This window comes from Eriocheir sinensis, chromosome 61 (assembly GCF_024679095.1).
Source record: "Eriocheir sinensis breed Jianghai 21 chromosome 61, ASM2467909v1, whole genome shotgun sequence".
Lineage (NCBI taxonomy): Eukaryota > Metazoa > Arthropoda > Malacostraca > Decapoda > Varunidae > Eriocheir > Eriocheir sinensis.
In genome coordinates, this window is record NC_066569.1 from 9,996,425 (window position 1) to 10,021,589 (window position 25,165).

The 25,165-nt window shown below is 44.7% G+C and overlaps 2 protein-coding genes across 11 annotated transcripts in view; one reads left to right on the top strand and one right to left on the bottom strand.

Annotated features, from left to right (window-relative positions):
- Positions 1-16,971, bottom strand: part of LOC126986418 (uncharacterized) — a 24,159-nt gene extending 7,188 nt beyond the window's left edge. For 2 of the 4 annotated variants that reach the window (XM_050842564.1, XM_050842562.1), the window contains exons 1-18: positions 16,857-16,971; positions 14,989-15,041; positions 14,675-14,855; positions 13,815-13,889; positions 13,357-13,461; positions 12,749-12,992; positions 11,507-11,644; positions 9,685-9,896; positions 8,248-8,385; positions 7,573-7,836; positions 7,034-7,214; positions 5,672-5,928; positions 5,009-5,135; positions 3,477-4,470; positions 2,753-2,888; positions 2,214-2,324; positions 1,732-1,844; positions 908-1,046 (exon numbers count right to left, since the gene is read on the bottom strand). In XM_050842564.1, coding sequence (XP_050698521.1) covers positions 908-1,046; positions 1,732-1,844; positions 2,214-2,324; positions 2,753-2,888; positions 3,477-4,470; positions 5,009-5,135; positions 5,672-5,928; positions 7,034-7,214; positions 7,573-7,836; positions 8,248-8,385; positions 9,685-9,896; positions 11,507-11,644; positions 12,749-12,992; positions 13,357-13,461; positions 13,815-13,889; positions 14,675-14,855; positions 14,989-15,041; positions 16,857-16,946 — 3,558 coding nt within the window. In that variant the 5' untranslated portion in view covers positions 16,947-16,971. Of the gene's footprint in view, positions 1-907; positions 1,132-1,731; positions 1,845-2,213; positions 2,325-2,752; positions 2,889-3,476; positions 4,471-5,008; positions 5,136-5,671; positions 5,929-7,033; positions 7,215-7,572; positions 7,837-8,247; positions 8,386-9,684; positions 9,897-11,506; positions 11,645-12,748; positions 12,993-13,356; positions 13,462-13,814; positions 13,890-14,674; positions 14,856-14,988; positions 15,042-16,856 lie in introns of those variants that run through there. The other 2 variants (XM_050842563.1, XM_050842565.1) reach the window with 2 other exon arrangements.
- Positions 16,972-18,658: 1,687 nt separating this feature from the next.
- The window catches only part of LOC126986420 (E3 ubiquitin-protein ligase FANCL-like), a 10,178-nt gene continuing 3,671 nt past the window's right edge, over positions 18,659-25,165 (top strand). For 2 of the 7 annotated variants that reach the window (XM_050842567.1, XM_050842573.1), the window contains exons 1-6: positions 21,942-22,088; positions 22,686-22,816; positions 23,310-23,429; positions 23,911-23,967; positions 24,572-24,747; positions 25,040-25,154. In XM_050842567.1, the coding sequence (XP_050698524.1) occupies positions 22,718-22,816; positions 23,310-23,429; positions 23,911-23,967; positions 24,572-24,747; positions 25,040-25,154 (567 nt within the window). In that variant the 5' untranslated portion in view covers positions 21,942-22,088; positions 22,686-22,717. Of the gene's footprint in view, positions 18,780-21,941; positions 22,089-22,685; positions 22,817-23,285; positions 23,430-23,910; positions 23,968-24,571; positions 24,748-25,039; positions 25,155-25,165 lie in introns of those variants that run through there. The other 5 variants (XM_050842569.1, XM_050842570.1, XM_050842568.1 and 2 more) reach the window with 5 other exon arrangements.

Below are 25,165 nucleotides of genomic sequence, written 5' to 3' on the forward strand. Positions count from 1 at the left end.
AGAAAAGTTAGTATGAGGATGAGGAGTTGATAGTTAAGGGGAGAGAGATATTGAGAGGATGATACAAGGATGAAGGTTAGAGGGGAAGGAATAGGAAAAGTGGTGTCAGAATGAGAGTTAGAGAGAGAGGGAGACATGGAAATAGAAAAGTTAGTATGAGGATGAGGAGGTGATAGTTAGGGGGAAAGAGATATTGAAAGGATGATACAAGGATGAAGGTTAGAGGGGAAGGAATAGGAAAACTGGTATGAAAATGAGTTTGAGAGAGAGGGAGACATGGAAATAGAAAAGTTAGTATGAGGATGAGGAGGTGATAGTTAAGGGGAAAGAGATATTGAAAGGATGACACAAGGATGAAGGTTAGAGGGGAAGGAATAGGAAAACTGATTTGAGAATGAGAGTTAGAGGGAGGCACAGAAATAAAGTTAGTATGAGGATGTCAGAGGAAGAGATATATAAGGGTGATAGTTAAGGGGAACGAGATATTGAGAGGATGACACAAGGATGAAGGTTAGAGGGGAAGGAATAGGAAAAGTGGTGTCAGAATGAGAGTTAGAGAGAGAGGGAGACATGGAAATAGAAAAGTTAGTATGAGGATGAGGAGGTGATAGTTAAGGGGAAAGTGATATTGAAAGGATGACACAAAGATGAAGGTTAGAGGGGAAGGAACAGGAAAAGTGGTGTCAGAATGAGAGTTAGAGAGAGAGGGAGACATGGAAATAGAAAAGTTAGTATGAGGATGTCAGAGGTAGAGACTAAAAAACACTCATGAGAATGCATTTTACTTCTTTTTGGGGCTTTATAAATAACGGAGGTGTTTCGGTAGCATCTAAAAACACCTAAACCTCGCGACCGTCACCCAAAACTACCATAATCAAATGTGTTTCAGCTTTTTCATGACACGTACCTGAAGGGGGTGGATGAGGCTGGCTGGGTCATCTATTAGGGGGTCTGTGGAGGACACCGAGAGGGGGCTGTCCTCCCCGCCCCCCATCCCCTCGCCCCCAACCAACACCTCCTCCCCGATACCTCCTGTCCACCACTTCCTGCAGTTGAAAGAAAAACGAGGGACCAGTCAGAAGGTGAGGACATGCAACTTAACCTCTTGATCTCCTGCCTTAGGTTGTGGGACTGTAAAGGAATATAAAACACATGAAAATTTGAGTATTATTGAAATGGCACGAAATTCACCTACTAAAGACATGCCTCTCTCTCTCTCTCTCTCTCTCCTGAAGCTGTGTTAAGTTACCTATTTCTCTATCACACTACACTGCTAAGTCTTGTCTCTGAGGGCTCTTTATACCAGTGTGAAGGGAGTGTGAGTGTGTGTGGGTGGAGGCACTACTTAAAAGAGATAACCTTCCCTCTTGTGGTAGTGTTTGGCTATTTCTCTATCACACTACACCCCTAAGTCTTGTCTCTGAGGGCTCTTTATACCAGTGTGAAGGGAGTGTGAGTGTGTGTGGGTGGAGGTACTACTTAAAAGAGATAACCTTCCCTCTTGTGGTAGTGTTTAGCTATTTCTCTATCTGGCTACACCTCACATGACCTTTTGCCCACGGACTCATGATAGCTTTCTTTCCTCTTTCCTCCGCCTTCTCCTCCTCCATCCTTAGGCCTCTCGACCCCAGCTCCCTCCCTCCAATCACAATTAACAGCTACCCCGCCCCCCAACCCACCCCCAGAAGGCTCATGATGCTACAGGGTGTGAGGGCAGTGTGGGAGACTTACCGGTGTTTGCCCAGTGCCAGGGTGAGGTGGTGGCGAAGGTCCTCGGGCAGCTGGTTGAGTGTCTCCCCTTCCAGCACCACGGCACTCACCACGCAGTGATGCACACACACCTCCTGCGGCACACAGGGACGAGGTTATGGCGCTCACTCGTGGATGTGTTGAATGTTTTATGAATGGTTACATGGTTGTCTGAATGGCTTGGCTTTCACATATTCGAGGATATGCTGAATGTTTTCACTTATTCGTGGATGTGTTGAATGTTTTATGAATGGTTACATGGTTGTCTGAATGGTTTGGCTTTCACATAGATACTGTTTATACCGAGATGCTGTTTCAACACAGAGCATTCACAAGGTTTAAGGATAACTTGGATAAACACGGCTATGGAGGCAGACCAATACCAGCATTCAAATCCTATAAACAATACACCCACACCCACTCCCCCACCTACACCCATACAGTTTTCCACCCACCACCATTACCTTGAGGTGGGCAGCGTTGCAGTGGTGGGCGACGGTGAGCAGCGGCACCACCGAGTCATCGTCAACATGCTGCTCCAGACCAGACTCCACCAACAGCTTGAGGGCGTCCACCTGACACATGGAAAGTCTGGGGTAGTCTCAAGGTAAGTGACGTTTGTGCTGGAGCCAAGGCGAGTCACACCTTACCTAGACTGTGTACAGGGTTCTTTTATACTAGGAAGGAGGGAGTACAGCTTGTCTTCTTCCCACAACACAATAATAAAGACAGACTAATCAAACAGAGTATCAAATTGGGTTAGTAAAGTGTCTTAAAACTCCCCTCCTGAAGGTGTTTAAGTCCAAGGGAGGAGGGAGTACAGCTTGTCTTCCTCCCACAACACAATAATAAAGACAGACTAATCAAACAGAGTATCAAATTGGGTTAGTAAAGTGTCTTAATACTCCTCTCCTGAAGGCATTTAAGTCCAAGGGAGGAGGGAGTTCAGCTTGTCTTCCTCCCATAACACAAGCATCATCAGCAGCACCATCACATGACTCACCCCATAGTGGTCGGCCAGCACCAGGAGGTCAACCAGCTGGTCTGGGGGCAGCGAGGAACACTCCACGTGGCCGGCGTAGAGGAACTGGAGCAGCAGCTGGAAGGTGTGGACGCTGCAGCCGTGGACCACAATGCATCTGTGGGAAGGCTCAGGGTAACGGGAGGGCCGGGGCAGGAAGGTGGGCTTGGTAACACATATTTAAGTGACGGAGAGGGCCGGGGCAGGAAGGTGGGCTTGGTAACACATATTTCAACCACCATAAAAATAAATAACTAGGTACACATGGCTCTTTACCTCCCCAAGAAAACAAGAAGAACAGAAGACCCAGACAATGAGAGAACACATCAGGGAGTGCCGATATAAAGGCAAGACTAACAAACTTGAACTGAACTAACTTAGGGATGAAAGAGTGAGCCACATCAAGAACTCAGACCTACTCCCTCACCTTACCAAGAAAACAAGGAAAATAGAAGAATAGAGCAAAAGAACATATTAGGGAGTGCCATTATTTAAGCAAAACTCCCGACCCTGAACAGAATTTTTTTTTTACAACAAAGGAGACAGCTCAAGGGCACACAAAATAAGGAAACACTAATAAAAAAAAAGCCTGCTACTCGCTGCTCCTAAAAAAAAATTCAAAAGAGGTGGCCGAAAGAGAGATCAGACAACTAAACTTAGGGCTGGGAAAAGTGAGCCCAGCAACACCTCCAACCTCCTCCCTCACCTGTCGATGGCCTCCCTCATGCCGGAAAGCAGCGCTCGCCTGAACCACTCGCAGCGCGCCGCCACCACTACCCTGTGTGCCTTCAGCTCCACCCCCTCCCAAGCCGAGCCCTCAGTCTTCCCCTTGCACACCGGGGAGCCTGGGGTCTGGGGGAGCTTGGAGGGGGTCACGCCATCCTCTATGACGATGTTTTGGGTCTTGGTGAGTCTCCCCTTCCTGGTGGTGCTGTCGGGGGCTGGGTATGCTTCTCCTGGTCTGCGTCCCTCCTCGACACACACCTCAGTCTCCTGTTTTGATTGTCTGGCTGTATCCCGCCACATGCCTCCCTCCTCCTCGTTCAACCCCCCCATGAGAGGTTCCCCTGTGCCCCTGTGTCCTGCTGGGAACTTAAGGTCACTGGCTGCCTCCCTGCTCTGAGTCACCTTGGAGGAGAGTTCTGCACGTCCCTCAGTGTTATCACAGCTCACCAGGAGGGGCACGGCCTTGCTCCTGCCCCCCAGCTCTGCCCCGCCACCCACATATCCCCTGCCAGCCTCCCCCGCCTCCTCCTCGCGGACCAACTTAACACTACCATCACATAACAGGGTGCCAGAGGTGTCGGTGGTGCCACCCCTGTCGCCGCTGCCCTCCCTGGTCCGGGGGGAGGGCGGGGGCAGCCCACCGTCGCCAACACAACTCATGGCATCATAGTCAAGGCTGTAGGCGTGGGAGGGCATGGGCACCCGCGCCGATGGACGGTGGTCGAGGCTCAGGGATTTCTTCACCTTTCGGACGACGGTAGAAGACACCTTCGGCATGGCAGAGGCAGCAGTGGTGGTGGCGGCGGTGGTGGAGGAGGCGGAGGAGGTGGGGTGTGGGGCAGGAGGGCCAGGCTGGGGCGGGGTGGAGTGTTCCGGCCAATCACTGTCCTTGTTGGTGCCTCCCCCTACCCTGGTGTCCTGCCCCTCAAGGGTATTCAGGTCCTCTTGGCTGGAGGACAGTGACCCCTCATCATCTGTGTGCGGACAAGGCGGAGTGTTACACGTCAGGTTAGATAAGGGCAAGTCAGGCCAGGTCAGGTTAAATTAGGGTAAGGCATGTCAGGTCAAGTGAGGTTATGTTAGGACAAAGATAGGTCAGGTCAGGTCAGGTTAAATAAGGGTAAGGCATGTCAGGTCAAGTGAGGTTATGTTAGGACAAAGATAGGTCAGGTCAGGTCAGGTTAAATAAGGGTAAGGCATGTCAGGTCAAGTGAGGTTATGTTAGGACAAAGATAGGTCAGCTCAGGTCAGGTTTGCTTTCATTAGAGCAAATCAAGGCAGGTAAAGTCCAGGTCAGATTAGATGAGAACAAGTCAGGCCAGGTCATAATTATTAGATTTCAATAATTCAGGTCGTCAGGTGAAATTAGGGCAAGTCAGGTCAGGTGAGGTTGGGTTAGGTTAGAACAAAGGTGGATCATGTCAGGCTTACTTACATTAGGGCAAGTCAGAGCAGGTTTGGTTGAGGTCAGGTGGAACAAGTGAGGTCAGGTCAGGTCAAAGAGGCACTCACCGGCCGGCGGCACCACCACGAAGGTCATGTCGCTGAGCATGGGTGAGACGAGGAGGCGAGCCACGTTGAGCGCCAGGGGGCTGCTGCGCGAGGGTGGAGGCTCACACACCCGCTGCACCAGGCTGAGCTGCGGGGGGATGGCAGGCGTGTGTATCCTCAGAACTATTATCAAAACTATCAAGAAAAGTATTAAGAAAACTACAACAGCCATCCAGAAAACTATCAAGGCTTATGAACACTATTATCAAAACTATTATCAAAACTATTATGAAAACTATTATCAAAACTATTATGAAAACTATTATCAAAGCTATCATGAAAACTATTTAGAAAACTACAACAGCCATCCAGAAAACTATCAAGGCTTATGAACACTATTATGAAAACTATTATGAAAACTATTATCAAAACTATCCTGAAAACTATTAAGAAGACTACAACAGCCATCCAGAAAACTATCAAAACTTATGAAAACTATTATAAAACTAACCAAATCCACTAAATCCAAAAAATCCAAAAAATCTATTATCAAAATGACATCTAACTAAAAAATACAACCATCAATCTATCCACCACTACCATCACCACCACCTCCACTTTTAAGGCATCCATCACCACCACTAACACTGCCACACCACCACCACCGCCGCCACCACCACATACCTTAGAGTGTGGGAGGTCATCAGACAGAGGATCTCCGTCGGGCTGGGAGGAAGAGGAGGAGGAGGTGTTGTTAGTCGTGGTGGTGGTGGTGGTTGTGGTGGTGGATGCGGGCTGTTGTTGTTGCCGGCCACAGCCTCCTCCACCCCCGCTGCTGCTGGGCTGGTCTGAGGTTCCTGGGGCGGTGCGGGAGCTGGAGTCAATGAAGATCTCTGAGTCTCCCGGCGAGCCAAGGTCCTCGGAGGAACGTTTGAACTCTGCTGGACCATAAAAAGACAAGATATAATGATAGTGTTTGGAAGAAGACGAAGAAGAAGAAGAAGAGGAAGGAGAAGACCATCAAGACAACAAATAATAATAGTTTGGAAGAAGAAGAAGAAGAACATTAAAAAGACAACATGTAGTGACAGTGTTTGGAAGAAGAAGAAAAAGAGGAAGAAAAAGAAGAAAAAGACCAAGAAGAAGAAGAGGAAGATGACCATATCAAGACAAAATATAGTAACAATATTTTTAAGAAGAAGAAAAAGAAGAAGAAAAGGAAGAAGAAGAAGAAGAGAAGAGAAGATAAGGAAGAAGAGGAGCTAGAAGATACCACACCATCACAATATCACTTCAACCAAAAATCTACAGAGCAAAAAGCTGAATCAAAACAGAGAGAGCAAGTCGCCTCCTCATCATCCTCGGCAACCTTCTTAAAATAAAATGTTAAAATATAAAAATAAGCTGGAAAACAACACAGCAAAATATCACTTCAACAAAAAATCTATATAACAAAAACCCAAAACAATCAGTAAGAACAAGCTGACTCCTAATAGATGATAGACCCAGTGTTTGAAATAGAAAAGGGGGATAGAGGACAACACAGCTTCATGATATTACTTAAAGAAAAAACTATCGAACAAAAAACTGAATCAAAACAGAGAGCAATTCATCTCCTCCTCTTCCTCAAAGTTCAAGAAAAAACTATCGAACAAAAAACTGAATCAAAACAGAGAGCAATTCATCTCCTCCTCCTCCTCCTTCTCTTCCTCAAGGTTCAAGAAAAAACTATCGAACAAAAAACTGAATCAAAACAGAGAGCAATTCACCTCCTCCTCCTCCTCCTCCTTCTCCTTCTCTTCCTCAAGGTTCAAGAAAAAACTATCGAACAAAAAACTGAATCAAAACAGAGAGCAATTCACCTCCTCCTCCTTCTCTTCCTCAAGGTTCAAGAAAAAACTATCGAACAAAAAACTGAATCAAAACAGAGAGCAAGTCACCTCCTCCTCCTCCTCCTTCTCTTCCTTAAGGTTCAAGAAAAAACTATCGAGCAAAAAACTAAAACAGAGAGCAATTCACCTCCTTCTCCTCCTCCTCATCCGTTACCTTGAGCCGTGAGGTCCACCGGCGAGGGCGACTCCCCCGCCGATGGGTGCTGCGAGGGCGCCAGGAGTCCCAGGTGCTGCAGGGAGGCGGTGAAGGCAGGGTGGCCCACGCGCTCCACCATCTCCAGCACCAGCGCCTCCATCACCCCGCGGTGCTCAACCAGGCGCTCCACAATGCTGCCCTGGGGTGGAAGAGGAGGGAGTGGCTTGATGCATGTGTAGGCAAGGATATACGAGCTCAGACACACAGATATTATACACACAAATGTTTATGGATGTGGAGGCAGGATAATCAATACAGGCATGAATCAAGATGTTCACTGGAAACCATACATCTTGCAGTCGGCCTCCCTTATATCTGGGCCTTGATTAAGCCACCATATACTGTACAAGTGACCATATTTATAGGAGGTTCACTGCACTAATGTACCTAATATGAACATTTTCGCAGTTTTCCTCTTCGCCTCGGTAACACTCAATGAAGACTAAGCGAGATACATTCTGGGTAAAACAACTGCAAGAGGCCCCAAGACCACTCACCACTTTTGACGTGGCGCCCTTGAACACAAACTTGTACTCGGACCACTCCATCATGTCCTCGAGGGCCTGCGCCACCTCCTCCAGCCTCTGCGGCAGCACCATCAGCTCCTCCGTGAAGTGGCTGATGATGCGCGCCACGCCCCGCACCCGCGCCCCGCCGCCCATCTCCTCAAACTGCTCCCGCTTATGCACCAGGGAGTTGAGGAAGGACGTGAGGTTCTCCTGAAGGATCCGCAGCTTCTGGAGCTCCCGGAGGTGGAGGTCCTGCAGGAGAGGGTGGGGAAGCACTTTTAACTCTCCTTTCTTCTCTTTTTACAATTACAGGGAGAGAATTATAAAGGGAAAAGGAACACTCTGATGTCCTTTTTTTTGTAGGGAAGATTCTTACTTGTTTTGTTTTACTTTATAATTAATGAACAGGGGATGTTAATCTTCGGTGCTGTGTTCCATACTAAATAGCTAAGGAATTCTTTGGAAAATCATACACATATACACAGACAGAGACACAGCCATAGATCAGGAATATATAACTGGGAGAAGTTGTGTGATAATAAAAACATCAAGTTTTAAAGAAAAATATTAAAAGTGGTTTCAAAAGACAGGGCAGCATGAGCTTCACTCTGTCCAGTTAAAAATACAACAAGATAAGATCAGTGGCCTGCAACCGACACTCACATTCCTGAGGGACTTGGCGAGGAGGTGCGTGGGTGAGTGCGAGGACTCGAGGGAGGTGGAGGAGGCCTGGATGATGTGCTCCAGGCTGGTCCTCAGGGAGCCCACGTCCACACACACCGTCTGCAGCACCGAGCTGATCTGGAAGCACACCACAGTTACCATTTAGTCAAGAGGGCAAGACTGGAAATGACTCACCTGTAGAGCCTCCAATAACTGTAAACCAAGTGTTGTGATCTTAATGTGTAAACTAATACAACTTTAAACATGTTCATGAAGATCTGGGAACAAAGGGTGTCAGCTGGATAGAAGTTATCATGTATTCAGGAAGGCAAGACTGGAAATGACTCACCTGTAGAGCCTCCAATAACTGTAAACCAAGTGTTGTGATCTTAATGTGTAAACTAATACAATTTTAAACATGTTCATGAAGATCTGGAAACAAAGGGTGTCAGCTGGAAAGAAGTTATCATGTATTCAGGAAGGCAAGACTGGAAATGACTCACCTGTAGAGCCTCCAATAACTGTAAATCAACTACCAGTCTTTCTTTTATCTTTTTATCTTTCTTTCTTTTATCTATTCTTTTATCTTTTATCTGGAAGCACACACACCACAGTTACCATTTAGTCAGGAAGGTAACACTGGAAATCAACCACCTGTCAGACAAAGCAAAAACAGTTCTAATACTCATCCCACACGTCACCCTCTTTAACGAAAGGTGACTATAGTACTTCACCTTGTTAGCAGGAACAAACACAGGAGTCATAAATACATAGAAAAGGAAAGTTGATGTCCGGCCACTCGCTCTCTCTTGTAAATCGGAGCAGCGTCTAGTACATATGCTTTTTGTTGTTATTGTTTTTTGCCCTTGAACTCCCTCCTTTGCCGTATTTTATTTATTTTCTTTTAAGTTTGGTCTACAGCGCCTGGGCTTTCTTGATGGGGCCTCGTGCAGAGTTGCCAGATTATCGTAAAAATTGTCTTCTATTTGCACATTTCCGACTCATGAACTATCTCCTGCACCCCAATAACAAGATTCATCAATAGTTGTCGTTCAGATGATTACTTACTGATGTCGTTTTGCAATAATTAACCCGGTAGCTGCGGGGGTCATGTTTGTTAGGTTAGGTCAGGCTAGGTTAGGTTAGGTTAAGTTAGGTTACGTTAGGTTAGGTTAAAGGCCCCTCTAAGCAAAATAAAGAGAAAAAATAATCACTCACGCAAACCATTTCATAATATATATCAACGCATATGTGATCAGTTTATGCATGGCAGAAATTTGGCTCATCGTTGGTACACGGTAAAGCCACAAATTTGGCCCGTCGCTGCTACCGGGTTAAGTGTCAAGAACCGGAAAATGCAATGTAGTGAAAATAACAATCTGGCATCGTTAGCCTGGTCGTTGGTAGTAAACCCACAGAGCACCCTTGTTCCCTCACCTCCGGGACGAGCTGCTGTGCCAACTGCTGTCGCTTGTGGTGGTTGAGGGCGAGGAGGGAGGCGTGCATGTTCCCGAGGAGGCGCACCACCGTCACCAGCAGCGGCGGGAGGCGGGAGCGAGTGTAGCGCATGGCCTCGTGTTGCTCGCTCTGGGTCAGCTGCCACCCACACCGCTCAAACTCCTGGCTCAGCTCCACAACCTTCACCACACCTGAACACACACACACCAAGCCTTGTTAGTGTATGGATTAGAAACACCACGCACAGATCCTTCACCACACCTGAACACACACACACCAAGCCTTGTTAGTGTATGGATTAGAAACACCACGCACAGATCCTTCACCACACTTAAATACACAAAAAAACACCTCCCTTTGTTAGTGTATGGATCACAAACACCACACACAGATCCTTCACCACACCTAAATACACAAAAAACACCTCCCTTTTTTAGTGTATGGATTAGAAACACCACGCAGAGATCCTTCACCACACCTAAATACACAAAAATCACCTTGCTTTGTTAATATATGGATTACAAACACCACACACAGATCCATCACCACACCTAAATACACAAAAAACACCTCCCTTTTTTAGTGTATGGATTACAAACACCACGCAGAGATCCCTCACCACACCTAAATACACAAAAAACACCTCCCTTTTTTAGTGTATGGATTACAAACACCACACACAGATCCTTCACCACACCTAAATACACAAAAAACACCTCCCTTTTTTAGTGTATGGATTAGAAACACCACACACAGATCCCTCACCACACCTAAATACACAAAAAACACCTCCCTTTTTTAGTGTATGGATTACAAACACCACACACAGATCCTTCACCACACCTAAATACACAAAAAAACACCTCCCTTTTTTAGTGTATGGATCACAAACACCACACACAGATCCTTCACCACACCTAAATACACAAAAAACACCTCCCTTTTTTAGTATATGGATTACAAACACCACACACAGATCCTTCACCACACCTAAATACACAAAAAAACACCTCCCTTTTTTAGTATATGGATCACAAACACCACACACAGATCCTTCACCACACCTAAATACACAAAAAAACACCTCCCTTTTTTAGTATATGGATCACAAACACCACACACAGATCCCTCACCACACCTAAATACACAAAAAACACCTAGCTTTTTTAGTATATGGATTACAAACACCACACACAGATCCTTTTTAGTATATCAATTACAAACACCACACACAGATCCCTCACCACACCTAAATACACAAAAAACACCTAGCTTTTTTAGTATATGGATAAAAAGAGAAGAGAAAAAATGACAAAAGAGAAAAAGAAAAAAGAGAAAGAGATACAGAGAAAGAAAGAAGGAGAAGAGAAAGGGGGTAGGGGGCTATGTGTGTATGTGTGTGTGTGTGTGTGTGTGTGTGTGTGTGTGTGTGTGTGTGTGTGAGATGGCAGAGGTAATAACAATTAGCACAACATCTAAACACACAACATGCTGTATTAGTATATATATGGGTCACAAACACACACACACACACCACACCTAAATACACACCATTCTCTTTAACATATGGGTCACAAAAACACCACACTTTGTTAATATATGGATGAAAAAAGAAAAAAACACACAGAACCTTCACCACATCTAAACACACACCACGCTTTGCCCCTCAGCTGTTTCTCGTACCTTAAAAAACAACAACAAAAAAAAATCTTCACCATGCTTTGACCTTGAGCTGTTTCTTATACCTTAAAAAAATAAATAACAAGGTAAATCCAAAGTGTGGTTATTCCCTAATACTCACCAATGGCCATCTGTCTGAGAGCCGCCTTGAGTACAGCGATGAGGTGGGTCGGGCTGGTCACCGCTGGGTCCGCTGGGTTGAAGATCTGTACCATCACCTCCACACACTCCTGCACCTCCTCCATCAGTGATACCAACCCTGCAAGAAAAGTTGGAAAGTTTCATTTAGTCGGCGCAACATCTGTGGTCATATGCCGGAGAGAGACAGGAGGGGGAAGGCATTATAGGAGAAGGCAACAGACCCCAGGAGACGGGACACAACCCCCGATTAATACCTGGTACCCATTCACTGCTGGTGGACAGGGGCGTAGGGTATCGGAAAAGCCGCACAAATTTTTCCACTCTGCCCGGGAATCGAACCCAGGCTCTCTCGATACCAACCCTGCAAGACACCACCACCATTACCATCACAGAGAGCAAGGGTGAGGCGGGATAGGAGGATGAGTGTGAGTGTGAGATTATGATGAGGATAGAGGAGAGAAAAAAGGATGAGTTTATGATGAGGAAGGATAGTGAAGGAAAGAGAGCATAGGAGTTTAACAAGGTACCAGCGACGGGCCAAATTTGTGGCTTTACCGTGTATCAGTGACAGGCCAAATTTGTGGCTTTACCGTGTACCAGCGACGGGCTACCGGGTTAAGATGATGAGGAAAGGATGGTGAAAGAGAGAAAGAAGGAGTATAAGTTATTATGACGGTGAGAAGGAGGGAGACAGAGGGAGAAAGAAAGGGTAAGTGAGATTTAACCCAGTAGCTGCGGGGACCATGTTTCTTAATGGTTCCTCTAAGCGAGAAAAATGAGAAAAAATCACCCCTCACACAAACCATTTCATAATATATATCAAAGCATTTGTGATCAGATTATGTATCATCTATTTTTTGGGGTTTATATCATGGCACAAATTTGGCCCATCGCTGCTACACGGTAAAGCCACAAATTTGGCCCGTTGCTGCTACACGGTAAAGCCACAAATTTGGCCCGTCGCTGCTACACGGTAAAGCCACAAATTTGGCCCATCGCTGCTACCGGGTTAATGAAGAAGAGGTGGATGAAGAATAGTGATGGAAAGAAAGAGTATACACATTTATGATGATGATGAGGGGGATAGAGAGGGAAGAAAAGGGTACGTATGTAAGATTCAATAATGAGGAGGAGGAGGAAGGAACAGTCACTCCCACCCTCTACTTAACACCCATATACTCACTCCCGTCTCTCTCCCACCCAGCCTCCCGCCCACACTCACTATTTCTGAGGGCGGTGTTGCGGATAAAGACGTCGCACTTCTCCTTGAGGTCGGTGAGAGCAGGGAGGAGGTGCGCGGTGGCCTCCAGGGTGCGGCGGGCGGTGTCAGGCGTGAGGGTTGGGGGCAGGCAGCGAGCATACAGGTAGTGGAGGACTGTCTCAAGGGCGGGGTCGTCCAGTCCCTCCAAACACTTCCAGTCCATGTCAGGCTCACTGGACTCCAAGATGATGCTGTGTACCTCAAACTGTGTGGAGGAGGAGGGGTGAGAGGAGGAGGAAGAGGAGGAGGAGGGGAAAGAGAGGGGTGAGAAGAGAGGAAGAGAGAAGAGGAGAAGGGAAAAGAAAGGAAGAGGAGAAAAGGAGACAAGAAGGAAGGGAAGGAGAGGAATGGAAAAGAGGAGATGAATGGAGAGGTGACAAGAGAAGAAGAAAGAAATGAGGAAGGATGAAACCAAAACAATAATAACAACAATGATAACAATAGATAATAATAATAATAAAAATATCAATAACAATATCAAAAACAACAATAATGGTGATATCAAACAAATATAGTGAAGGTGTTAATAATATGAGACCCCTGTCAGTCATTGCCTCCCCCTCCCTCACCTTCCTCCCAGACTTGGCAGTGATGGTGACGTCGGAGAAGTAGCCATCGTGGAGAGCCGGCAGCAGCGAGTAGGGCAGGTCGGGGGAGACATCCGGGGTGCCCAGCTGAGGGGGGACAGGTGATATGGTGACCAGGGTAGACACACACACCTACTAACACACATACACACATAGAACAGAGAACAAGAGGGTAGAAACACACCTTCACACACACACACATACATACACACTTAGAGTGGAAGAGAGTGAACATTGTACCAATTTATAAAAGTGAATTTAAAGCGAACTGGATAATAAATTATGGAGACAGGATAGCACACACACACACACACACTGCCCAATCTACCCACTACCATCCCTGTCCTTTCTATGTTGTCTCTTCTATCACCTCCTCCTCTTTTCTCCCCCCTGATCCTCACCTGACCACCCTCCCACCACCTGCCCACCCCCTCCCTCACCTTCTCGCACTGCAGCATGAACCAGCCATCATATGTAAGAAGCATCAGGTCTCGTGACATCACCGGCTGGTCCAACTGTGGCAAAGAAAAAAAGGGATGAGTGAGTGAGAATGATGAACACACACACACAGTGGAATTTAACAATGTAAAGTTCTGCATTGGTGAAAGGAACCAAGAGACATGGCTGGGATTATAAAGTATGGGGCATAAGAGGAAAGATATTTAGGTGTTGCATTTCTAAACATGTCCCCAGAGAAGCACATGAGCAACTACAAGAGAAAAGATAAGCTCGATGCAACATTAGGGATGAGGATATAATGATAAGCTGACGGTGTAGTGAACAAGATTGGAATATGTAGCTGGGGTGAGATCTGGTTGCAGTGTGCAGGGCGATGAAGGGAACGGAAACAACCGACAGGGATGAGCTGTTTGTATGGGACACTGGGGTTGGTATTACACGACTTTCGCTTCTCACATCAGCTATTTCTAAAGGTCAAAGGAGGGATCGATCAGGTTCTAATGAGTGTTTCTTTAGGCTCTGGGTACAGAGGAAGGGTCAAACTACCACCAGGGTCATAAAACTACCCCTGGAAATGCCCACAACTCCTACGAAAGCCTTGTCAAATATGCGTTGTTAGTCGGTGAATTTTCTTTTAATACGACCCTAAGAATACAAGAGGTCACGGAGGGAAATTGAAGAAGACATGACACCTGAGAGATATCAAGAAACATAATTTTCCTCATTGATGCATTAACACCTTGAATGACGTTAACCCGGTAGCAGCAGAAAGAAGAAGAAGAAAAGGAAAAAGAAGAGGAGGAAGAGAAGACGACCACCATCACCCCCAGCCAGCACACACCCTGAACTCAATGATGTGTCCGTTGTAGGCTGCAAAGCGTAGCAGCGTGCGATTGCCATAACACTGGAGGTTCTGGTAGGTGTAGAGCTCGTACATCTGGCAGGAGAAGAGCGGCAGGGCGTCACAGCTGTCCGTCACACTCCATGTCACATCACCGGCCTCGGACAGGACAAACTCTGTGCTGTGGGGTGCGGAGGGGAGAGGACGGTGAGGGAGGCGTATAGAAACATTAAATTTTTCCTCTCCTACCACCACCTCCTGCTCCACCTTCAATGTCTCCTCCTCCTCCTCCTCCTGGGCCATCACGCACTCACCCTTCAATGCCTGTAGCTTCTGACGACCCCGACAAGGACACGCACTCGATAATCTGGAAAATGAGAGGTTGTTATTACGCTGAGGTACGACACACACACACACACACACACACAAGCAACCAGGAATTATAATTATGAGAAAACAAAGAGGTCTAAGAGCCACATATCTAAATATTTTGGTGCCCAAGCTCACATATCTAACCCGGTAGCAGCGACGGGCCAAATTTGTGGCTTTACCGTGTAGCAGCGACGGGCCAAATTTGTGGCTTTACCGTGTAGCAGCGACGGGCCAAATTTGTGCCATGATATCAACCCGCCAAAATAAATGACACATAATCTGACCACAAATGCTTTGATATATATTATGAAATGGCTTGTATGAGGGGTGATTTTTTTCTCATTTTTCTCGCTTGGAGGGACCATTAAGAAACATGATCCCCGCTGCTACTGGGTTAAAGGAGTGAGTCTTGAGGTCCTCGCTTATGACTTTCTCAACTCTGGTCTCTAAAGGGATGAAGAAGGATGGTGAATGAATGGTCGAATGAAGAAGATGAGGAAATGAAGAAGATGCAGATGATGAGTAAATAAGAAGATATAATGAAGAGGATGAAGAGATAAATAAGACAAAGATGAATATATTAAAAGATGAAGAAATAATGAATAAGATGAAGGAATAAAAAAATTGAATAACTGGATAAAGAGGAATAAGAAGGGGATGAATATAAGAGGATAATGAAGATGAAGAAAGAGAAGAAGATGAATAAGCAAAGAATGTAAAGAATTAGAAGACAACAAAGAAGATGCGAGAAAAATATCAATGAAAAATAAGGAAAAATATGAGTGAAAAGGGGGATGAAAAATGATGAATAAAGAAGATGAATGAGAAGAGTAAAGATGAATAAGGATAAAAAGATGAATCAGGGAACAGAGAGATGATTATAAGAATGAAATATTTCTTTATATGAATGAGATAAAGATGAATAAGAGGATGAAGAAGATGCATAAAGGGATAAAAATGAATAGGGTGAAAAATAAATGAATAAGAAGAGGATGATGAAAATGGGAAAGCAAATAAAGATGAATAAGAGGATGAAGAAGATGCATAAAGGGATAAAAATGAATAATGAGAAAAATAAATGAATAAGAAGAGGATGATGAAAATGGGAAAGGAAATACAGATGAATAAGAGGATGAAGAAGATGCATAAAGGGATAAAAATGAATAGGGTGAAAAATAAATGAATAAGAAGAGGATGATGAAAATGGGTAAGGAAATAACGATGAATAAGAGGATGAAGAAGATGCATAAAGGGATAAAAATGAATGTGAAAAATAAATGAATAAGAAGAGGATGATGAAAATGGGTAAGGAAATAACGATGAATAAGAAGATGATTAAATAATGTGATGAGATGAATAAGGAGATGAAGAAGATGAATAATAGGGGACTGAAGAAGATAAGGTAGGAGATTAAAATGAATAACCAGATAAAAATAAACAGGAAGTGGACAAACAAGAACAGGGGGACACATGAGGATGAATAAGAGGGAAATAAGAAGAATGAATAAGTTGATGAATAAAATGAATAAAAAGGGAATTACGAAGATACAGAATGAAGGAGATGTGAAGACGAATAAAAGACAGGAATAAGGAAATAAAGAAAGGGAGAAACAAGAAGAATACAGGATAAAAGCGGGACAAAAATGAATAAAATAAAGAGTAAATAAGCTTATAAACACGAAATGAGAAATAACATAGAGGGGATGAGGGAATCGATGTTCGTGAGGGGCTGATTCATAGGTACAGGGATGTGCTGGGGGGCTGAAACTTGGGGTATATGTGGAGGAGGCTGTGCAGGGTCTTAATATACCTTCCATGTGCCCACCACCCGTGAGTTCTTGTCATGGAAGCCTGCCATGGTAGCGTCGTCTGCTGCTGCCCCGCCACGGCCGCTCGCCATTACCCGCGCCCGCTCCTGTCACCCCTTGATGGTTTTTGCCGTTTTTCTCCTTTATTTCGAGGTTTTGAAGAGTTATTTAGGGATTTTAGGGCTTTTGGGATTTTTTGGTAATTTTTTGTTTCATCTGTAGTTCGACTTTTGATTTTTTTCGTTCACCTCCTGTCGCCCCTTGCTAGTTTTGGGCGTTTTTCTCCTTTATTTCGAGGTTTTCAAGGGTTATTTAGGGATTTTAGGGCTTTTGGGATTTTTTTGTTATTATTGTGTCCCTTCTGTAGTCCGATATTAGTTTTTTTCCATTACCTCCTGTCACCCCTTGCTAGTTTTGGGCGTTTTTCTCCTTTATTTCGAGGTTTTCAAGGGTTATTTAGGGATTTTAGGGCTTTTGGGATTTTTTTGTAATTTTTTGTTTCATCTGTAGTCCGATTTTTAATTTTTTTCGTTCACCTCCTGTCGCCCCTTGCTAGTTTTTGGCGTTTTTCTCCTTTATTTCGAGGTTTTTAAGGGTTATTTAGGGATTTTAGGGCTTTGGGGATTTTTTTGTTATTATTGTTTCATCTGTAGTCCGATATTAGCTTTTTGAGGGTCAAGTCCTGTCGCCCCTTGCTAGTTTTGGGCGTTTTTCTCCTTTATTTCGAGATTTTTAAGAGTTATTTAGGGATTTTAGGGCTTTGTTATTTCGAGGTTTTTAAGGGTTATTTAGGGATTTTAGGGCTTTGGGGATTTTTTTGTCATCATTTTGTTTCTTCTGTAGTCCGGGCACAGAGTTATAGACGTATATAACTCTGTGGCCGCCCCTCAATGGTTTTGGGCGTTTTTCTCCTTAATTAAGAGGATTTGAAGGATTATTTAGGGATTTTAGGGCTTTGGGGATTTTTTTGTAATTTTTGTGTCCCTTCTGTAGACCGGCCACAGAGTTATAGACGTATATAACTCTGTGGTCGCCCCTCAGTGGTTTTGGGCGTTTTTCTCCTTAATTAAGAGGATTTGAAGGATTATTTAGGGATTTTAGGGCTTTTGGGATTTTTTTGTAATTTTTGTGTCCCTTTTGTAGTCCGGGCACAGAGTTATAGACATATTTAACTGTGTGGTCGCCCTCAGTGGTTTTGGGCGTTTTTCTCCTTAATTAAGAGGATTTGAAGGATTATTTAGGGATTTTAGGGATTTTGGGATTTTTTTGTAATTTTTGTGTCCCTTCACAGAGTTATAGACGTATTTAACTCTGTGGCCGCCCCTCAGTGGTTTTGGGCGTTTTTATCCTTAATTACGCTGCTTGGAAGGGTTATTTAGGGATTGTTTGCCATCTTGAATTTTTTTTTTGTCGTTCTTTAATATAAATAACAAGTAACTCCATTAGTTTTAAGCGCTTGAAATATATAAAGGGTCCTAGTCGAATGCGCCTTCCCTGGGTAGAGGGTAGAAAACAGATATATGGAGACAGTAAAGACAGTACTATATAAATTTTGGCAAAGAAAGAGAAAAGAAAAGAAAGGAAGAGGAGACGGAAATAAATTCAGAAACTCAAAAGACGTACCCAGACCGAGAAAGACCACAGACCCTGCAACTCATCGAATTTTGTCTTCCATATGGTCTTGAGCTTAATAACATTGCCGTTACTTCTACACTATGTTTCGAATCGCAATATAATGCAAATTCATACCACAAATTGTAGTTTTGAAGCTTGACAGAAGGTAAATAAATGGGCCTTATCGAATGCGCCTTCCCGGGTGGAGGAGGCCTTTTAATGGTAAACACGCGCGAAATTACACCCACTTTTTCACTCTCGAGGCCTCTGCCACGTGACCCGTAAAGCCTGAGGTTCCCCGGAGGTAGTAAGTTCACCATATATTCGTGTTGCCACTTATTTACTTAGTGAGTTAATACCCGAGGCCATGCTTTTAAAATATTGCGTCAGCGTATTCATATTGAGATACGCAAAAGATTTTTCTCGGTCAATTTAAGGTTTCAACCAACCAAGGAGAGAGAGATGAAATGCCAGGATTTTCTCTTTTCTATACTCCAACACAATCTCCGCGTGTGTGGAGCGCTGCTACAGCGGCGGACCGGGGCCTGAAACCACATCAACGGTAAACGGTAAAATCGTTGGTTGGGTGAAACTGTAAATTGTCCTTTTTCTCTAATAGGGTCATCAATCTTTGCAATGCCCTGCCTCCCTCAGTTGTGTCAGCACCTAGCCTGTCAGTGTTTAAGAGATTACTAGCGGCAATGATGGAGGCGAAGGAAGAAGGGAGAAAAAGAAATGGACAATGCCAGTTTCACAACACACTTTCCACAGTGTTCTAAATCACACCTCATTTTTGTTACATCATCTATATACTGTGGTGTGTTGGCATGTTTGGAGCTCTATGCCTGTGGAGCTCATCCTGGTAAGACCCGGGGCAGCAACACACCACCAGTACCCCGATGTATGTACCATAATATAACACGAGAGAGTGCTTCTGAAATAGGGAGAATTTCTATAAGCATGAGAAGGTGATAGCTTTGCCGTAGCCGGGAATCAAACCCTGATCAGCGAGTTGGGAAGCCACCACTTCAATCAGCTGAGTCAGTATTTATCCAGAATGACATCCAAACTTAATCAAGTGGTTGACATTTACAGTCTTGCAGATAGATTTTAATGTGCTTATTATCCCACTGTTATCTGTTCTCGTCACAAATTACTTGTTTTGAAAGTGAAATGGATTCTATCATAAGTTATTTCTTTGTGACTTGTAATCAGGTAATCTAGTAGCTAAATGGGGCATCAAAATTAGCAGTTGCGGTTTGAATGCTCCCCGAACCAAGGTTCTAGAATCTAGAATAATCCGAAAGAGACGAGTCCACATCCCCGCGAGCAGTCAGCTGTAAGCCTTCGCGGCAATGAGAACTCAGTGCACAAACTTTCTACTAAGTTTTACACAGGGCAACGGGTGACTACGTCTCGGCACTACATCAACTATTACTACAAGGCCGGCGCACTCCACCGACACACCTCAGAACTGTTCTGAAAACCCTCGACGTATAGCTAAGTGACCTATTAATTATCTCGTTCCTTTGGGCCCATTGGGTAGGGATATTAAGTAGGCACTTAGCTGGGAGGAACAGCCGGGAAACTCCTTAAAGGTGAGTCGGGGTGTGTGATCCTGGCCTTAAATGTGTATTGCGTAGAATAAATCGCAGTATAATTTCAGAACAGTCAGGTATAATGATCCGTAAATAACCGGCCTGGAGCAACGGCCGCGCTGCCTCGTGACGTTGCGTCAGACTGCTGACTCCTCTTCAAGGAGGCAGCCTCCTTTGTATTCACTTAGCACTGCCGCCTTTTTCTAAATTTAAATTTTAAGGTCAGCTGCGCAATGCTGGTGGTATTGGTCGGCCACTCGTATGTTAGATATTTGGAGTGGCTGCCTGGGTGGGAAGACTCTGTGACCTTGGACAATGGGGAAGAAGTAAAACTCGAGTTTGAGTTCTTGTCTCCAGGCAAAGATTACCAATACTTCCTGGACAACCCATGGGTCCTTGACGCCATAAGCAACCTCAACCCCGAGGTGGTGGTTACCATTCTTGGGGGAAACTCTATTGTCAATACAGTGACTAACAGTGAAATAAACAACAGAGCCAGTGCCTTTTATACAAGGTTGAACCAAGTAGTTGGCCCAAACTGCCTGAAACTAGCAGTTCAGATAGAACCAAGGTTCTGCTCCGCTGGCAATAGTTCTGGGATACCAGAGCCTGTTGAATTTAACCAGCGGAGACAGGTGTTAAACAATTACCTGAATAAGACCTTGAAAAAACAGAAACTAATAGATAATGTAATACTGCTGGGGGCAGCCAACTACTTAAATCACCCCAAATATTTTGAGGATGGGGTCCACCTGAAGCAGGAAGGATTGATCAGATACCGCATGGCCATCATGGGCGGAATTAGGTACGCGCTCAGCCACCGCAAGTAATTGGGATTCGGTGTGGTGCCCTGTGGCTCCATTCAGTTGAATGTGCCGGGGTTGTTGCACTGGGTCCTGAGGATTGCTTGGCTGGGTGCGTGCTTGTTCTGTTCCCCTGCACATACTAACTGGGTGTTGAATCATTTACCTCCCCTGCATTGAAGGATTTGAGCAATTTTAGTAGGTGATGTTTAAGTTAGAATTTATTGGTAAACACATTTTTATATATTTCTTTAATCATATCTGGATCTACTAAGGAAAAACTAAATGAGGAGGTTGATCCTAAGGAGTTCATTACGCAAGGTCACAATTATCATCAACAAGTTAAATTAATTAAATGAAGCTAAATAAGTCTTCTTTACTTTAAAATGCTACACTCTTTATATAGTACATTCAGAGTGAGGATATCGAGGATAAGTCTACAGTATACCACGTTTTTGACAAAATAAAGTCAGCGAGGACTTGCCTTATAAATGCTACACTCTTGACCCATTACCGTCTGAGTGAGGATCTAAATAAAATGCTACACCCTCTTTTGAAATAAAAGGTGAGGATACCCCACTTTCCTTAAAATTTAAAATGTGGACTAAGTTAAAAGCAACTCCATAAAATGCTTTGGGGGATGGCGCCGCACACCACAGTAACAGTGAGCCTGGCACCACCAGCACCAAAACATTAAGACGTCCTAATTTACATCTCAGATTTGAACAACTCTTGTAGTAATTCTTATTCCTCAAATTGTTCACTGCAATTTTAAAATTGCAATCTTTTGTGGGGAATGTGTTAGGAATTAAGGGTTGTTCGGGAAGTAAGGGTAATTTAGTAGAGAAATGGGGCATCAAAATCAGCAGTTGCGGTTTGAATGCTCCCCGAACCAAGGTTCTAGAATCTAGAATAATCCGAAAGAGACGAGTCCACATCCCCGTGAGCAGTCAGCTGTAAGCCTTCGCGGCGGTAAAAACTCTGTGCACAAACTTCTTACTAAGTTTTACACAGGGCAACGGGTGACTACGTCTCGGCACTACATCAGCTATTACTACAAGGCCGGCGCACTCCACCGACACACCTCAGAACTGTTCTGAAAACCCTCGACGTATAGCTAAGTGACCTATTGATTATCTCGTTCCTTTGGGCCCATTGGGTAGGGATATTAAGTAGGCACTTAGCTGGGAGGAACAGCCGGGAAACTCCTAAAAGGTGAGTCGGGGTGTGTGATCCTGGCCTTAAATGTGTATTGCGTAGAATAAATCGCAATACAATAGGTTATGTTTCCATTGCAAATTCCATAGTACCTGAAATTTTAACATCCCCTTCCTTGGTAAACTCTGGAACAGCCTTCCTTCATCTGTATTTCCTCCCGCATATGACTTGACCTCTTTCAAGAGGAGAGTATCAGAACGCCTCCACCCAAAGTTGACCTCTATTTTGGCCACTCTTCACTTTCATCTTTTTTAGGAGCAGTGTTTAGCGGGCTTTTTTCTACACTTTTTTTTATGCCCTTGATCTGCTTCCTTTCCTGTAAAAAAAACAAAAAAAAAACAAAAAACAAGCCATACTGTGATTTCTATCAAATTATTATTTTTTTTTAATTTGAGCAAGTAACAGTGATAACAGGTTAGACACAATCCTAACTAAACCATCCAATTATTTCTCTCTCATTGATGAAAAGTAGCAAACAAAAAAAATATACAAGTGAAAAATGAAATGAAAGAAAATAAGTAAAGAAATGTTTGAAAAATGAGTTTTGGCAAATATGATTAACTTTCCACAAACCCTCGTCCCTCCTTCATCCTGGCAGGCGTGTGTGTGTGTGTGTGTGTGTGTGTGGCGATGGCCGTGTGGGAGCTGTGCACACACTTCCCCCTCCTCTGCCCCCGCTCCCTCCCCGCCAAGCCCCCACATGAGTTCTGCGGCTTCATGAACATTGCAGTAAGTTGGGGAGTGGTAACTGAACCGTAATTTTTCAAGCCATTTTTCAAGCCATTTTCTCACCATTTTTCCTGTGATTTTCTCTGCCATTTTTCTCAACATTTTTTCCTGTGATTTTTTTCTGACATTTCTCTTGCCATTTTTCCTGTAATTTTTTCTCTGCCATTTTTTCTGACATTTCTCTTGCCATTTTTCCTGTAATTTTTTCTCTGCCATATTTTCTGACATTTTTTCTCTGCCATTTTTCTCGCCATTTTTCCTGTAATTTTTTCTCTGCCATTTTTCTTGCCATTTTTTCTGCCATTTTTTCTCTGCCATTTTTCTCGCCATTTTTCCTGTAATTTTTCCTGTCATTTTTTCTGCCATTTTTACAACCATTTATCTGGCCATTTTCTCACCAATACTCCCATAAAATTTCCTCACCATTTCCACCACCATATTTTTTCCCCTCCATTTCCACATCATCAAGGACTAGCCTGATGTGGTGTTTCAGGGTGTGGACAGAGAGGTGCGGCTGGAGACTCCACACTTCCCTGGGGTGGAGGGGATGCGACTCTGCTCTGATACACACCTACACTGCCTCTCCCGCACCTGCCTGGACCAGCTGCAGGAGGTGGGAAGCTGCTGACCTCACCCCCCCTTCCTCCCTTCCCTCACCCCTTCACCCCGGACCTTCACACCCAGATCATACCCCCTTCCCTCACCCCTTCCTTCACCCCGGACCCTCACACCCAGATCATCCCCCCTTCCCTTACCCCTTCCTTAACCCCCAGACCATCCCCCCTTCCCTCACCTTCCCCCTCTTCCCTAGCCCCCAGACAGACAGATACATAGATGACAGGAAGTATTTGTGTCTGTCTATCTGTCATTAGCCTGAATTACTAACATTTACCACATCAGTAGATCTTATGAAAAATTAAGAGGAAATTATATATGGGTAATGTATGTAGTGGGAGAGAGAGAGAGAGAGAGAGAGAGAGAGAGAGAGAGAGAGAGAGATTCTAACCATGTTCCCAATGCCTCTTTTGATGTTAAAGGAAAAGAAAAAGAAGAGAGAGAAGATTCTGATAGTGTTTCCTCGTTCCCTCTTCCAGGCCCAGACATCATCCAGCACTGTTCTCGGCTTTCTCCTCAGGTTCCAAAAGATCTGTGTAAGTTTTGATCCACCTCTGACATGATGATGATGATGATTGTAAGTAGTTTTTCACCCACTTTATTTTCTACTACAACTACTACTACTACTACTACTACTACTACTACTACTACTACTACTACTTCTACTACTACTACTACTACTACTACTACTACTACTACTACCAACCAAACTCCTACCTCGTTTCATCCACTTACAGGCTTCCTCCACTTCTGTTTCCTGTCTTCCACTTGCACCAAACTCACGGTCTTTCTCTCCACTTCCACTTAATATTTTCCTCTTAACCAACTGAATTCTCCCTTTCTTTCATCCACTCAACCGATCATCCACTTTCTTTCTTCCACCCACAGCAAACTTTCAATCTTCCTTCACTTCCACTTAATTTAATGACCCTCCACTTCTTTCCACTTCAACTCACTTGCTTCCTCCACTTCTCCTCCTTCCCTTTTCCCTTTCTTTACCACTCTTTTTCTTCCACCTAATCATCCATACTTCCTTTCCTCCACTTCCACCACACTCACAACCTCCCTCCACTTCCTCCCCTTTCCCTTTTCTCTTTCTCTCTTTCTCCCGTCTCACCAACAGGTTTTCCCTCCCCTCAGAGTGCTGCTGCCAAGGTGGAGGAGAGGGTGGAGGCAGGTGAGGCGGAGGAGGATGTGGGGCAGGTGGAGCTTAACGAGCCGCTGGTCAGGTGTTTGCTGGTCCACCTGGAGGCGCTCGGATGGTCCAGGGTACAGCAAGTGACCCCAGACTTCACCTCCTTCACACTGAGGACCAAGTGAGTTGTTGGGTGGGTTTGGGTGGGTTGGGTTGGGTTTGGGTGGGTTGGGTTGGGTTGGGTTGGGTTGGGTTTGGGTGGGTTGGGTTGGGTTAGGTTGATATGTCTTGTCTTAGCTACACTTGCTACTATACAAACAACAACAACAACAACAATAATAATAATAATAATAATAATAATAATAATAACAACAATATTAACAATAGTAATAATAATAACCCTTCCCTTTCTCCCTCCTTCCCTTCATAACAACCTTCCCCTTCTCCTTCCCTTCCCTAATGCCCCCCCCCAGGGACACCCAGGGGCGCGTACACCTGCTGCAAGTGAGGGCGGGGGACGGCTACCCCCGGGAGGAGCCCCAGGTGGAGGCCGACCTACCTGATGGACTGGAATATGACTACGACCAGGTGGGTGGCAG